This window comes from Abrus precatorius, unplaced genomic scaffold (genome assembly GCF_003935025.1).
Source record: "Abrus precatorius isolate BTA unplaced genomic scaffold, Abrus_2018 Scaffold7, whole genome shotgun sequence".
Lineage (NCBI taxonomy): Eukaryota > Viridiplantae > Streptophyta > Magnoliopsida > Fabales > Fabaceae > Abrus > Abrus precatorius.
Window position 1 is genome coordinate 8,741,728 of NW_020874417.1, and position 15,654 is coordinate 8,757,381.

Genomic DNA, 15,654 nt, shown 5'->3' on the forward strand with positions numbered 1-15,654 from the left:
AAAAGCTGGTCACCATAACCATGTCGTTGTTGAGAAACAGTGCAAAGTTATCCAGATTTTCTTAATTTTAGTGCCTTTGACCGGTTATGCTAGTCTTTCAATTTGATAATTCAAGAACATATTTTGGATGGTTTGGTGTTACTAACTCTTCTGAATTTAATACAATGACCATATAATTAAGCAGTCCTTAGTCAAATACACATTAGATTACCATATAGCATTTTGATTTTTTATTGTTACTTGTTTTTCTTTTTCATGCACCCGGCCATCATTCTTGCTTCAGAAATTCTTTCAAAAGAAGAAACTCATTAAATTAGAGGTTAGATGTTTGGCTTAATAGCTATATTTAGAGGTGTGGTTTTCGTTTTCCAAGACTAACAGTAAAAGAAGGTTCTTTGCTATGTATAGCGCATTAGTTAACCTTAACGTACTGTAATCTAAATTAGAAGCCGACGTGCCACTCTTATCTGCTGATAACTAAGATCCTCTTTTCAATGGTAGAAAATGGTTGCAATTTTTGTTGAAATATCCATGGGCAAAAGTAGTTATTTTTTTAAAATTAGTTTTAATAATTTATCTTTTTCAACTTTTATATTACAAATTTAGGATTTTAGCCTTCAAATTGTTTTCATGAGTTGTTTTCATCGTCATTCTCAATGTGCCCTATTTTACAATTAAGAGAGAAATAGAAAGAGAAAAGAGAAGTGTGAGATAAGACGAGTGAAATAATAAATAAAATTCAAAACAAATTATCAAATAGTTTTATAAAAAATATGTATGAGAGTAACATAACTCCACTAATCTGAATATGCATTTTCATAAACGATGAAAATTTGATTAAATGATAAGCTTCTATTAAAAATGCTAGACCTAGAAGTTTTGGGTGATAAGCATGTGACTTATGAAGTAGTTTAAGTCATAAGCATGTCACTCATGTCATTTAATATATATCAACTAATTTTATTAAATAATTTTAATTCAATAAACTATTAATAAGTAATTTATCATCAATAAATTATAAATTATAAGTTTTAGTTAATTTTACCAAGGCTTTGCTTTGTTAAAGGCAGAGGAGCGACAAAAGGAGTTCCAATCCGTGAAGGTTGGACCATGACGCCGCTTTCAGAACTCCAATGTCTTTATATATGCAAATAATTATATAGGCAATTCTAAGTCACAAACAAAGTAAGCCTTTGATGTAACTTGTCACTGCAAAACCAATTTTAGACTCATCTATCCATTGCCCTTTCAACTGGGGAGGAAAATGCATCCCACAATTTCTACTTAAATATTTGATTAATTTCTGCTTGTGTCCATTCCAATATTGTAACACCCAAATTGATAACATATTTAATTCACAAGAATCATTCCCTTACGAGCAACCCCTTCCCAAGATATATGTCTAATATACAAAAATGAAAACTGGCAATTACAAAATTGAGGCGTGATGAAATATACAAACCGAGCAAATCTTGGTAAAGAAAATGGAAGTAAATAAAAAGAGAATGAAAAATGAGTTATTATAAAAAATATTTATAAAAATGTAAAACAATTAAATAAATAAATGTTTTATAAAAATAAGATATAAGATAAATTATTGCATAACAGCAACGAAAAAGGAAAGAAACATGGCCGGTGGCACTGTGAACGGATCATTGCCTAAATTTTTGTCTTAACAAATAGCAACAATAACTATTAACCTTCTCTCTCTGTCTCATTCTCTCTCTCTGTTATTGGTTTATCTATTTATTTTTTCATTCTTTCACATTTCGTTTCACCTCACCGCCCTTTTTTCATTCATCGTTGCCATAATTCATCCATACACGACATACCTTTTTTTTCTCTGCAACTCATTCTCTTTCTCTCTGAATTGCAAATCTCAAAAGCCTCAAAAGTTAGAGAGAGAAAGACAACGCACAGGCCCAGCAATTATTTCACTATCTTTTTCAACTATATTCCTCTCTCTCTCTCTCTCTCTCTCTTTCTCTCTCTGAAACTCATCATCGCCGTTGAGATCTCAGGTATACGTCAATTCAATTATCGCCTTGCTCAATACAATTCCTCCTTCCTCTGTTAACGCTATCTGTAATCGATGATCCTTCGTCGTCAATGTTTTTTGTTATCCGATTCAGTGTTCTATTTGTTTTCCAATTGTGTCAAGTTCCGTGTGCGGTGATCTGTTTCTCCGTCTTTTTGTGGTGATTTTGTGCGTGTTCATTGTTTTCGATTTTCGGTGTTGGATCGGTTTTGATTTTTCTTCATTTTTGTTTCTCTTTCTGTGTGTGTGTGTGATTTCACGCTTGTCTGTGTTTTCCTTTGTCTTTTTTTTTTTGTGTGTGTGTGTGTGTGTCAACGACTTGCAAGTTTTTTCTTTTTTAATTTCGAAGCTTTGATCAATTGGCATGTTCATCTGCTTGCATTTAATTTGAGGGGAAAATGCTTTAACGAGAATTAGATGAAAGGTGCTGGTTGTTCTTAGCGTTCAAGTCGATAAATCGAAGTTCCAAAATTTAACTCCTTCATATGTTTTTTCTAATTACTATTTGATCCTTAGCTTCGATCAAGGTGGTGCCCAAAATTTCACGATTTTTTACGATAGTTTCTCAGATTTTGGAATACTGAATGGAATTTGAAAATCTGGAATGCTTTCCGAAGTTGGCTTTTAGTAACTTCGGTATGAGACATGTTGTATGGAGGAACAAGCTGAAGAAGAGTGATTATTTGCTCAAGTCTTTGCAGCAATAGCACTTTAATTTAAGCTGGTAATGTTGCTTTCTGTTAACAGTATCAGCCTAATTAGAGAGCTGGGAGGCTAGGGACATGCATGGCATAGATATGCGGTTGTTCTGGTGACACAACTTGTTAGTGTTTGCTTCATTGTCTACAGAACTAATCTATAGTTGAGACTTGAGACACAATAATCTGAATATAAAGTGAAAATAATGCAACTACTGTAGACTGGTAATCTTCTCTTGCATATTATGTTGGAAATGCTCATTGATTGAATGGAGGTAGCGGAAAGAGGAAAAGAAAAAAGAGAAATAAATAGTCTTTTTGTGGCACTTGAGGATATTATTGGTCAAAATGTGATTTGTTACTGTCGGTTGAAGCTGAGTGAGGAGCCTAAGAAAATGTTGTTGACTTGAGGAGAAACGCCTTGGAGAATGTTACTGATATGAATAAGTCCCGAGGCTGATGAAATATTTTGCCCGAAATTGCCTTAACATGGATGCTTGATTCACAAATACCAATGAGATTTTTTACCTAATGAAGTTTACTTAAAAGGGTTTTAATTTGTTGTCATTTTTAACTTAACTAGAAAATTGGCAAGACTTGTTACTGAATATAAGTACTGGCTGAACCTTATGGAAGGTACTGTTAGCATGTCTCTGCTTACATCTGTTTGGTGATGAATGTATGTGGATCAGTTTGTTGGACTACCGAGTTTTGACATCCCCAAAGCTTGGTTTGATCCTGAATGTAGATTTTAAGCCACCCTATGCACATGACATACTTTTCAGATCCAGTGTAGATCTTCATTAACTGATATCATGAGTTCCTAGTTTTTCTAGTAGGAGAAGGGATAACTTGTATGAGACTCCACCTACTAAACTGTATTCATTGAATTTCTGCTCTAGGTGTCAATCTCTTATAAGAACCCAGGTCTTGCAAAGCTTGGCTAATGTCAAATTTGGCAATCCTATGATGTTATTTTTAAAGTTATGTTGAACATCAAACTTTCATAATTCTTACGGATATTGATTAACATGAAAGGCATGCCTTTACTCCATGATTGGATTTTTTGTTCCAACTTAATCATCATTTCATTATGTTCTCTAAATTAATTTGAACCTCTAATTTATATCAATAAAAAAATAAAAGCTGAAAATTTTATAACATATGAAAATAGGAAGTTTTGTTGATATGGAGATCCTTTATTTCTTTCTTTATCTTTTAAAGTAGAACATATTATTTCTGTTCCCATGGTTCTTGATCTACTCATTTTCCAATTATATAAATCCGCTTCTTGTTTGTTGTTTGTGCTTACAATGTTATAGAAGAAATAGAAAGTATATTTATATTAGAAGAGGAAATGAAGGCTTTATTCTGTTTCTGTTCTCTTCACTTCATTTGATACTTATAAACTTTTGTCATTCTGTTGTGTGCACAATATTGTAGTATACTAGTATCAGAGAATATGCAAGTGCAACTAGTTTATCTGGATAGTGCTGAGTCTTATGTGTATTTTTCTTAATTCTGTTTTCCTCATGCAGTGGATTAGTTTGGCATTTACAGACAGTCTTTGCTGGAAAGAAAAAAAGAAGAACCATACTTTGATAAGGAACATTAAGCCATGTCCAGCTCAACAAAAAATGTGGATCCTGCATTCCAGGGAGTTGGTCAAAGAGTGTATCCTTTAAATAAAGGGTGTGGTTTATAAAAACTAATTTGTGGAATATATATATAAAGTAAAAGATGAAAGAGACAATAGAAGTTTATTGCTGAGAGAGTAATCAAAGCTTATGTAATTAATCTTTATCTATAAACATGACTTGATCATTGTCACTAGCCAAATACCCTCCAACACCCCCCCCCCCCAAAAAAAAAAAGGAAAATAAAGTTTTAGCTGTTGGATGAAGGCATGTGAATGACTTTATGTCTAACATACCGCCACTGGGCTTGATGCATGGATGATGCCCAAGCCCACACCACCTTGTGTTGTAATTTAACTTTTATTTATAAGAATGGAGAACAACAATTGAATTTCAGACCACTAGGTTATATGGAGGCTCTGATACCATGTTAAACATATTATCCCAAAAGCTTAAGTTGATGGATTGTTACATATCGAATATACTTTATACTTTGAGATGTTTTAAACTTAACTTGCTGTAGAGGAACTGAAATATGGAGGATTGAGAATTTTCAGCCAGTTCCACTGCCCAAATCTGAATATGGGAAATTCTACATGGGAGATTCATACATCATCTTGCAGGTGTGAGCTAAATCCATTATTACCTTAGTCCTTAGATGTGTTTGTATATGATGTGTGATTCATGTCCCTGTTTGGTGATACTAGAAGCTGGATAATCTGTAAAGAGTTAACCCTAATTTTAAGGGGCCATGTACAATGCTTTAAATTACTTCTTTGCTTCCTCTTAGATTGTAACAGATAATATTATGGTTATTTTCATTACACGACAAATAGAAAAATGGAAATTCTATGCACAAATTCACAGTGATCCAAAAAATGTGACTAGTTTAAATCAAGGTACATGATATATAAGCAAAGCTTTTAACACAACATTTCATCTTGTGAAAATATAGATTCAGTGCCGTCTAACATAATTTCTATTAGGGTAGAATATAGCTTTTTATCCCTTTTCATTTTTTCTAAATAAGGGTATTCATTTCATGTGTATTTTATAGACAACTCAAGGCAAAGGAGGCTCATATTTTTATGATTTACACTTCTGGATTGGGAAGGATACAAGTCAGGTAAGCTTGCACTGCACTATCCTCCTTCTCCTCCCTGAATCTTGCCCAATTCAGCTTGCATTAATTGAACCTGTATTATCATGTGTTTGAAGAAATCACTGTTTCATGACTGTTTTATGTCTCTATGCAGTTTCAGAATGCACCCCCTCCTCCCCCCCACCCTTACTGTCTTGTTTTAGTGCAGTATTTAGATGCATTGATTCCACCATTTTTGTTCTCAATGGGCCTGTGGTTCCATGAATCACTGTTGCTTGGAAATCCTTGAACAAATATCTTCTTGACAAAAATAATTATTTTGGCTGACACACTGATTTTACTTGTAGGATGAGGCTGGAACTGCAGCCATTAAAACTGTTGAACTTGATGCTGCTCTTGGAGGGCGTGCAGTGCAGCACAGAGAAATCCAAGGACATGAATCTGACAAGTTTTTATCATATTTTAAACCATGTATAATACCACTAGAGGGGGGTGTTGCATCTGGGTTTAAAACACCTGAAGAAGAGCAGTTTGAAACCCGTTTATATGTATGCAGAGGGAAAAGAGTTGTAAGATTGAAACAGGTAAAATGCTCTCTATTCATGAACTTCATTAATTTGGTGTGCATGTAAATTAACATTTTGCTTTGACAGGTCCCCTTTGCAAGGTCTTCATTGAACCATGATGATGTATTCATACTAGACTCTCAGAATAAGATTTATCAATTTAATGGTGCAAATTCCAATATTCAGGAAAGAGCCAAAGCTTTGGAAGTTATACAGTTTCTTAAAGAAAAATATCATGAAGGGACATGTGATGTTGCAATTGTTGGTAAGGCACTCTTCCTATTATATTATTACATATTTATATTCTTCGAATGTGTATCTGTTTGTTTGTTTATAAAATAACTGTTCCACATTGCAGATGATGGCAAGTTAGACACTGAATCAGACTCGGGTGAATTTTGGGTCCTCTTTGGTGGTTTTGCTCCCATTGGAAAGAAAGTAATCAGTGAGGATGATATCATTCCGGAGACAACTCCTGCTCAGCTTTATAGGTATGCTTATTTCATCTTCCTCAAGCCCCCTCCTCCCCTCCACATTTTACCTGAAGTACGTGTTTCAAAAAGATCATATAACTAGAGATTGACATTTGGTTGTTTTTCAACCAAGACTAATTATACAAGCAAGACAAACAAATTGTTAGCTTCTGTATAATTGTTTTAAAGTCTGTAAATCATCTTATTTGCAAGTAAGATCTAAGAAGATTAGAAAAGTTATTTTTAATCAATTGAGTTGTTATAGAAAGATACAATTAGCTCTTGTTTGGTCAATGTAAGTAGAAGACCAACAGAGACCCAGTGAAAAGATCGATATGATGGAAGATAATCCAACTAAGAAGTGCAGAAGAAAACCAGTGAAACCATTTAGATAGGCTATTAAAATGGACCTTGCTCTAATTATATTTATTGAAAATTTGGCTGATAGTGCCCAATGCCATTGTTTGATCCATGTAGTGACCCCACCTTGTGGGATAAGGCTCTGTTAGTATAGTTTTTTGTTGAATCATTCCTTTTTATAAATATTACTATAAATCTTATATAATTTATCATAGTGGATAGCAGATGCTTATGATTTGAAATATTGATGTATATATTTTGTGCTTGTTATCTGAATGTTTTATGCAATGTGAGAAGATTTCATTAAAATTATAGACCTTTGAATTCTTCTTATTCTGTCTGAAGCATGAAGATGTCTTTTCATTGCTGCTTGCTGACTTGTACTTGGCTCAGTATTTGTTTTTGCTAAATAATCTTATCATTGCAATGCTTAAATTTTTATGTCTCATTTTTTTTTCCTCTTTAGTAGTTTTACCTGTATAAATTCAAATGAAGTCAATGTTTGATTGTTTGCTATACATGCACACTAGGAATTGACCTGGAGGATATAATCATGTCATCATGTGTTGATTAGCATAACAATAGTTTGGATATGGTTGTTGGAATGCTTCATTCTGATAGCTAAAATGGAGAATAACTTTGTATGACTTTTGTCTGCAGTATCACTGATGGTGAGGTCAAGGCTGTGGAAGGTGAACTTTCTAAATCACTGTTGGAAAACAACAAATGCTATTTGCTGGACTGCGGTGCTGAGGTATTTGTCTGGGTTGGCCGGGTAACACAAGTTGAAGAAAGAAAAGCAGCTTGCCAAGCAGCTGAGGTAATGTCATTGTAGAATATACTTCTTACTTCTTCATCTGTTAGTTAAAATTGGATTCATCAATTCTAGTAATATCTACAGGAGTTTCTTGCAAGCCAAAGTAGGCCAAAGTCTACAAGGATAACCAGGATTATTCAAGGTTACGAGACACATTCATTTAAGTCCAACTTTGATTCTTGGCCATCAGGATCTGCTAGTACTGGTGCTGAGGAAGGAAGAGGAAAAGTTGCAGGTGGAATCATCTGTTCTCACTACTTGGACTTGACACTTTGCCTAACTGGCCATACTGACAAATTTGTTATTTTATCTACTATCAGCATTGCTTAAGCAACAAGGTATGGGCGTCAAAGGAATGACAAAAAGTACCCCTGTAAATGAGGAAATTCCACCCTTACTTGAAGGAGGTGGAAAGATAGAGGTTTGTTCAATTTTCTTTATAAAGTTTCCTACTTTCCTTGGCTAGATTAAATTACACCTATGAACATGTGATATCATTTAAAATTCAGGTATGGCAAATCAACGGAAGTGCTAAGACTCCATTGCCAAAGGAGAATATTGGTAAATTTTATAGTGGAGATTGTTACATTGTACTGTACACATATCACTCTGGTGAGAGGAAAGAAGACTACTACTTGTGCTGTTGGTTTGGCAAAGACAGTATTGAGGTAATTTAGGTCCTTCTGATTTGAGCCCAAAATATGTGTTGATCAGTTCAATTTCTATTTTATCCATTCACTTTTCTGTGTTAAGACTGTTTGGACTGACCTAGAACTTCCATACTTAGGAATATTTAATTTTATTTTATTAAACTTACTGTTGGTTGCAAATTCATGGCTGTGATTGACATACTGAATGTAGAGAAATATACTTAGGAATCATTTATTTTATTTTATTTTATTGAACTTAGAGCTCTGTGGTTATTTAAAAAGGAACAAGCTAGTTTTTTTACCTGGTTTGAGTCAGAGCACAAAATCAGAAACTTACAAGAATTGCTATCTTCAAAACATAAGTATGTTAAGGAATTTGGTAGCTTTCGTTCATTTTATTTTTATTATTTTCTTTGTTTTATATTTTTCTCCTTGTTCATTAACTTGTACCCCTTATCCCTAAAATTCCTTATGATTGTCTTCTCTGTCTTAGTAAATTGCTTCTTTTAGTTAAAAAAAAAAAAACTTGACCCTCAATTTTGGTGAGAATTAATAACTAGCTTATTTAAGGTGGAATTAATGATTACAAGATGGATAAAATATCCTCTTTTTATCCCTTATACATGTGGGTGATCAACCAGAGAACAAAAGTGAAACATAGAAAGCAAATGAGCCCATTAATCAATGGAGTTCTCCTGTCTATTGTGCAATTCTGTTGAGCAGATATTCGGAAAGAAACACATGCTGATAGAATCAGAGACCATAAAGGCAATATTTGTTACCAAATAACATAAGGACTTGTATTTCACATATAATTTATAAGCATTCTATTCACATAGAAATAATCCTTTTTTTATCCTTATTTCTTGCTTCTGTTGCTTAACATTTACTACATGAAATGTGAAAGGTAGAATATTTAATTGGATAGAGTTCCCATCATCTTCATAATGGATTATTTTGGTATGTAACAGCCCATGCTGTTGCTTGGGGCTGCAATGTTTGATCTGCATACAGAGTCTAATTGGCAAGTTGGGATTTTATATATGGTTCAATATTTCATAAGCATTTAAGAAGCTTAAATAAAAGCAATTATTTCTTCAAAATAAGCTGAATTGAACATGCATTAACTGACCTCTAGAAGTATAGAATACATTAAAATATCCATCTGCACAGAAGTATCTTTCTTTTTGGATAAAAATGTTAACTTTATTCAATTGTCCTTCTAGAGTTATGGAAGATTGTTGGAATGAATACTTCGTGTATAGAGATAATTGATCACTTTACTGATTAGCATTGTTCAAACCGTGGTTAATTAGTAATCAGTAATCGCTCATTACCTAATTAACCACTTGAGCAGTTAGTCATTCTTAAATGGAAATGCTTTTGGGCCTTTTGGCACTTTCCCCCAACATATGTTTCCGCAAGGTTTCACATTTAAAATTATGTTTAACTCCACAAATTATTGTATTTTAGTTACTAGTATGTATTTGATAACTGTTCATCACTAGTTTGTCAAATTGAATTTTTCACGCTAAAACATCTTTGTAAATAAAATAAGTTTGTTTTGAATGCTTTTGACCTTGGTTAAATTTCCCATTCAGGAGGACCAAACCATGGCTACTCGGTTGGCCAATACAATGTTCACTTCATTAAAGGGTAGACCTGTTCAGGTATTGTAATCCAAAATATCAAGTTTGGGATATTGCTTGGAAAACGTGTATAATTTACAGTAGTTTCTTGCAGGGTCGCATATTTGAAGGTAAAGAGCCACCACAGTTTGTTGCTCTTTTCCAACCTATGGTGGTCCTTAAGGTATCATGAGCAGAACTACATGGTGTTTTTAGGGATCTATATAGTATAATTTAGAGAAGCTAGCTTTTTTAACTAATTTACACCTGTTTTAGGGAGGTTTGAGCTCTGGATACAAAAATTTAGTAGCAGACAAAGGCTTATCAGATGAGACATACACAGCAGAGTGTATTGCACTTATTCGAATTTCTGGAACTTCCATTCATAACAATAAGGCAGTACAAGTTGATGCTGTACGTGCCATAGAATTCATTTTTACCTCCACAAGCATGTTGTTAGGGCTTAACTTTTTTCCCTAGTCCTCATCCATTTTTATGTTATTTTTATTTAGGTGCCATCATCATTGAATTCTACTGAGTGTTTTGTCCTGCAATCTGGCTCCACAATTTTCACTTGGCATGGAAATCAGTGCTCCTTTGAGCAGCAGCAGCTAGCAGCAAAGGTTGCTGAATTTTTAAGGGTAAGATCTATTGCTGCCTGTTGTGGATCTTCAGCTAGATTCTTCAAACACTCATAAAAATTTAAAATTTAACTAACTATCAATTTTATATTACTTAAACTCATTTGAGTGTTTAGTGCCTACCAAAGTTCTACCTTTTCAGAAAGAAGTTCATCATATTTACACATTTAAATAGCACTGATTACCTCTAGATCAAATCATTCAAACTGACTGTATGTCTATATATCCTTTTTATCAAACCTAAGTGCATCCCTAGTAGCTACCTGTGGCTCTTCTTAATTTATATTTTTTTGCTTATGAACTGAGTAATTTTTTTTAATTTGAAAGTAAAATAATATTTGTATTGCTATTTACATTATTTTCTTATGTGATTCATGTCCATGTTCAGCCAGGAGTTGCTTTAAAGCATGCTAAAGAAGGAACAGAAAGCTCAGCTTTCTGGTTTGCACTAGGTGGAAAACAAAGTTATACCAGCAAGAAAGTTACTAATGATGTTGTCAGGGACCCGCATTTGTTCACTTTCTCATTTAATAAGGGTAACATTTCTTCTCATATTATTATAAAATGTTATGCAATTGCATACGTATTTACCAGTATACTGACCATTTCTTTTTTGGTTTGTTCTTTGTCATTGTGGATCCACCAGGAAAGTTACATGTGAGTTTGTCATAGCAACTTTATAATGAAAATTTTTCTTATTTTTAGGAAATATGTCAGCAGGAATCATTGGGGGTTATACATGTCTTTTAAATTTATCTTTATATTTACTCTGCAGGTGGAGGAGGTTTACAACTTCTCTCAAGATGATTTATTGACGGAGGATATCCTCATACTTGACACACATGCAGAAGTGTTTATTTGGATTGGTCAGTGTGTGGATGCAAAAGAAAAGCAAAATGCTTTTGAAATTGGCCAGGTAGACATACTAAACAAATTAGGGCTGTTATTTCCCATATTTCCTCCTACTTGAAATTGTTGATATATGCTAGAAAATTTCCCTCAGAAATACGTAGACATGGCTGCATCTCTGGAGGGACTATCTCCACAGGTACCACTATATAAAGTAACAGAAGGGAACGAACCATGTTTTTTCACAACATACTTTTCATGGGATCATGCAAAGTCTACGGTAATGTACTTAAACATAACCTGTTCCTTTTCTGTTTTGTTCTCTCTCTCCCTTTAAAAAATTATTCCCACTCTCCTAAGATTTAGCTGTAAATTCATAATTTTTTGCATGTCTTTGTTGATTGAGAACAGAACATATTATTGTCTGACTTGTGGTATTGGGAAATCTCGATATATTATTGTCATGATTTGTAATTGGGTACTGCTTCCATGCACGATGCAGTGCTGCTTAATGCTGTTAGCATACTTACACTGTAAAACTAGATCTAATGTTTTTTGGTTTTTCCAAAATGATGAGGTGATTGTGATTGTTTTGGAAAAAGTTCACCATAACAAGAAAAAATTCTTAAGTAGCTCAATCTTTCTAGTTTGGGTAACGTGTATCTTAATTTGTTGGTTTTTCATGCTGTATTTTCCTTATGAAATGCAGGTTCAGGGGAACTCATTCCAGAAAAAGGTGTCATTACTCTTTGGCGTTGGCCATGCTGTGGAGGTATGGTTCAACTAATCATACTTTTTAATTAATTATAGAAATGTCTCTTTTCTGTTTAATTAACATTAGTTTAATGGCTAATTCTAAACCTGGTTTTATTTTGTCACTCTTGATATGCTTTAACTAATCTGCTCCTTCTTAAGAGCCAGCCTCCATAGCCCTCCATGTCTAGCTAACATTGTCACTTGTTCAGCTAACAATAATTCTTAACCTCTTTTTCCATGTTTCTTTTCTTTCTTTATCCTGTTACTAGTTGTATAAGCTTGTGGAGATGCAAAATTGTCAGTGTCAAATATCTTGTCTGACTTTGTTGTTGCATTAATTAATATGTTGTGTGTGCCTCTGTTGCTTACCAAGGCTTTGCTGATTCTGGTGATAGGACAAGTTAAATGGGTCAAGTGTAGCCGGACCAAGACAAAGAGCAGAAGCCTTGGCTGCCCTATCTAATGCTTTTAGTTCATCATCTGAGAAATCATCCAGTATGGTATGATTACTTATTTCTATATAATTGTTCCATGTCTATTTATTTTTTTAATTTTATATTCTATGATATTTAAACCAAAGGCATTTTAACCAACCCAAATTTGGATCCTTTAAAGTGAGGAATGAAGTGTGGACAGTAGTGGCATTTGATTTATTTGTGTAATTTGATTTGAGCCCTAGGATGAAAAGAATTTTGCTGTGGGCCAATTGGTGGCAAAAAAATTGCATTTGATTTCAAACTCCTTAATCCAGTTCTTGACTTGTGAGTTTGAGTTTGCTTTAGTTTATCGAGTCTTCCAAAGTTTATCCAGAAAAGAGCTTGATAGTGAGTTAACTCGATTCATGCACCTAGGATTGTAAACTCATAAGAGTTTAAGATTTAACTTGAGAGTTTGACAACCTTAAATAGAGTGGGGGGTGTGTGTGTGGGGTGGGGGCACAGAGAGAGGACGTGGGGTGGGGTGGGGTGGGGTGGGGTAGGGGCATACATTTTTGTGCCATTTTTATCTCAAATGGTGTGAAAGTGTAGAAGTAGAATAGGATTCCTATTCTTACTCTTACTAATTCCTCTTTCTATTCTTTGCACTGATCACAATTAACCCTTTGCAATTACTCACAGGACGTGCTGTATTTTGAAGATTTTTCAATTTTCTGTTTTTTACCTTCATTATTTTTTTTTTCATGTGGTTTTGTTTTGCCTTGGTTATATGGTTTTCTTTTATTGAATTATCTCCAGTGACCCAATTAACCCTTTGCAATCTCAGTCGCAGGATAGATTGAATGGGTTAAACCAAGGAGGACCAAGACAAAGGGCAGAGGCTTTAGCTGCTTTAAACTCTGCATTTAGTTCATCATCCGGGACAAAGAATTTTACTCCTAGGCCATCAGGAAAAAGTCAAGGATCACAAAGAGCAGCAGCAGTGGCCGCTCTTTCATCAGTTCTTACTGCTGAGAAGAAGAAAACTTCACCTGATTCTTCTCCTGTGGCTAGCAGTAGTCCTGGTGCTGAAGGTAGCTTTACTGGTGAGAAACAATGTTCATATTGTTTAAATGTGATGTTGAATAACAGGACACCAAAGTGGGTTTGTTTAGTTGAATATTTTACAACATCATATTATATTTTGTGTTTCTCCTCGAATAATTGATGTAGATCCTTTTTGTTCAGTTCCAATTATCCTATATTGTTTATGATAGAAATATACACTGCAATTACATGAATTTTTTTCGATGACTAGTACTTTGACCATATGCTAGTAAACTACTAAACGTGGAGACCCTACACTACATTGTTGCTTCAAAACCCCTGCCTTATTGAGATTTAAGCGAAGAAATTGCACATACCACTTTAATAACTCTTATAGGCCTTTTTTTTCCTCAATAGGAATCTTCCAAGTCAAATGCCAGTTTTGCATAAAAAATTTTTGACTTGCTTTTGTACAATCATTTGTATTAGTTACTGACCATTTCAAGTTTGAGTTCTTCCTGCAGAAGCTAAAAGTGAGACTGCCTACTCTGAAGGCGATGAAGTTGAAGAAGCCAAGGAAATAGCGGAACTTGCCCCTGAAACTGGTGGGAATGGGGATTTGGAGCCGAAACAAGAAAATGTGGAGGATGGAGATGATATTCAAAGTAGTCCAAAGACGCTCAGTTATGATCAATTAAAGACTAAATCTGGTTTTAATTTGTCTGGAATTGATCTTAACCGAAGAGAGGTTAGTTTTGGTTTGCTTTGATTTTATTTTATGTTAGTTTTAGTTTGATAATATATAGACCTCTACTGAAATTTTGAATTATTACTGACACCCTTAAATAGGATAATTTACAGGCGCCTCCATGAATTTTCCCACCCCTCTAGTTTTAATGAATAATAATCTTTTAAATATTACTTATTTTTAATACTTCAGTTCTCAGGGAAGATATGTGATTTTCCCTTTAATTTTATGCTTTGGGTTGATGTAACATTTTTCTTCTCCACTTGTTGGTCAGGCCTACCTGTCGGAAGAAGAGTTCGAAACTGTTTTTGGAATGGCGAAAGAAGCATTCTATAAATTGCCAAGATGGAAGCAAGACATGCTGAAAAAGAAATTCGAATTGTTCTAGACTTGAAACCATGAGTGGCATCTACTTCTTTATCTAATATACCTTTCCTCAGTTATCTTAAAATGCTCTTATTTGTTGGGTAGTGTGGTTTTATTGGGTATACCTTACTTGGATTCTTATTCATAGCGTTTTGCTTTCGGCCTATATAATGGACGTAGCTGTGGTTAGTGCCCAAGTTTGAATGTGACGCTGCATGGAGAGTGATTTTTAGTTTCTCCTTTTAAATTGCTGCTGCCTCTTCCAATGTTTGCATATTGTAGCAATGAAGACCCTAGACGGTGGACAGGTCCAATTCTTTCATTTTGTCAAGGTTGTATTTTAAATCTGTTTTCTTCTTTTTTGTTATTTGGTTAGAAAGGCGGGTGTATATGTATTGCTTTTATACTTAGCACAATATAATGAAAACAAAAAAAAAAGTTTATTTATTATACTTTGAATTATGTAGAGGACAAAACTAAGCATAGTTTTTTAGACTTTTTATTTTATTTTATTTTATTCTTCAATTAAAATTGGAGTGACATCTCGGTAACATGAGCTATGTGCCGTTCTTAAATGCCAGTCATTCATTTTGCCATTCATTGAAATAAAATGCTGTTCCATTTACAAATAATATCAAAATAAGTTAAGGAACTAAGTTCTGTTGTTGTGTGTCTATTGTTGTCTCATTGTTTAATAGTTGCAACTATGAATGTGTTCCTTACGTGATAATAATGATTTTGCTTTAAAATATTTAAAAATACATATTGTTATCTCGCTTAAAGTGGTGTTTATTGGAGAGGAAAGATTTAAATCATGGTAGTCAAAATTGAGATTCTACGACTGAAAGGAAGAGGAAAACAT

The 15,654-nt window shown here is 34.0% G+C and overlaps 1 protein-coding gene across 4 annotated transcripts; it reads left to right on the forward strand.

Annotated features, from left to right (window-relative positions):
* Positions 1-1,646: 1,646 nt before the first annotated feature.
* On the forward strand, positions 1,647-15,438 carry LOC113873295 (villin-3-like). 4 transcript variants are annotated; one of them, XM_027511354.1, is made up of 25 exons: positions 1,736-2,021; positions 2,600-2,762; positions 4,275-4,410; positions 4,897-4,996; positions 5,431-5,499; positions 5,823-6,059; positions 6,129-6,306; positions 6,400-6,532; positions 7,535-7,694; positions 7,776-7,926; positions 8,012-8,112; positions 8,201-8,359; positions 9,943-10,011; positions 10,085-10,153; positions 10,246-10,383; positions 10,482-10,610; positions 10,999-11,146; positions 11,257-11,267; positions 11,386-11,526; positions 11,614-11,739; positions 12,169-12,231; positions 12,611-12,715; positions 13,479-13,737; positions 14,203-14,426; positions 14,701-15,438. In XM_027511354.1, the coding sequence occupies exons 3-25, from the start codon at positions 4,355-4,357 to the stop codon at positions 14,812-14,814; spliced, it is 2,940 nt and encodes a 979-aa protein (XP_027367155.1). In that variant the 5' UTR covers positions 1,736-2,021; positions 2,600-2,762; positions 4,275-4,354; the 3' UTR covers positions 14,815-15,438. The 4 variants fall into 4 exon arrangements, with proteins under 4 accessions (XP_027367152.1, XP_027367155.1, XP_027367154.1 ...); XM_027511351.1 differs by lacking the exon at positions 2,600-2,762 and having other exon boundaries at positions 1,647-2,021; XM_027511353.1 differs by lacking the exon at positions 2,600-2,762 and having other exon boundaries at positions 4,297-4,410.
* Positions 15,439-15,654: the final 216 nt, after the last annotated feature.

What these genes read in the sequence shown, in the direction of transcription:
- LOC113873295 (XM_027511351.1), top strand. Translation starts at nt 4,355, where the DNA reads ATGTCCAGCTCAACAAAAAATGTGGATCCTGCATTCCAGGGAGTTGGT. An exon ending in ACTCCTGCTCAGCTTTATAG is followed by an intron (nt 6,533 to 7,534) that starts GTATGCTTATTT and finishes TTTTGTCTGCAG; the next exon opens with TATCACTGATGGTGAGGTCA. An exon ending in AGGCAGTACAAGTTGATGCT is followed by an intron (nt 10,384 to 10,481) that starts GTACGTGCCATA and finishes ATTTTTATTTAG; the next exon opens with GTGCCATCATCATTGAATTC.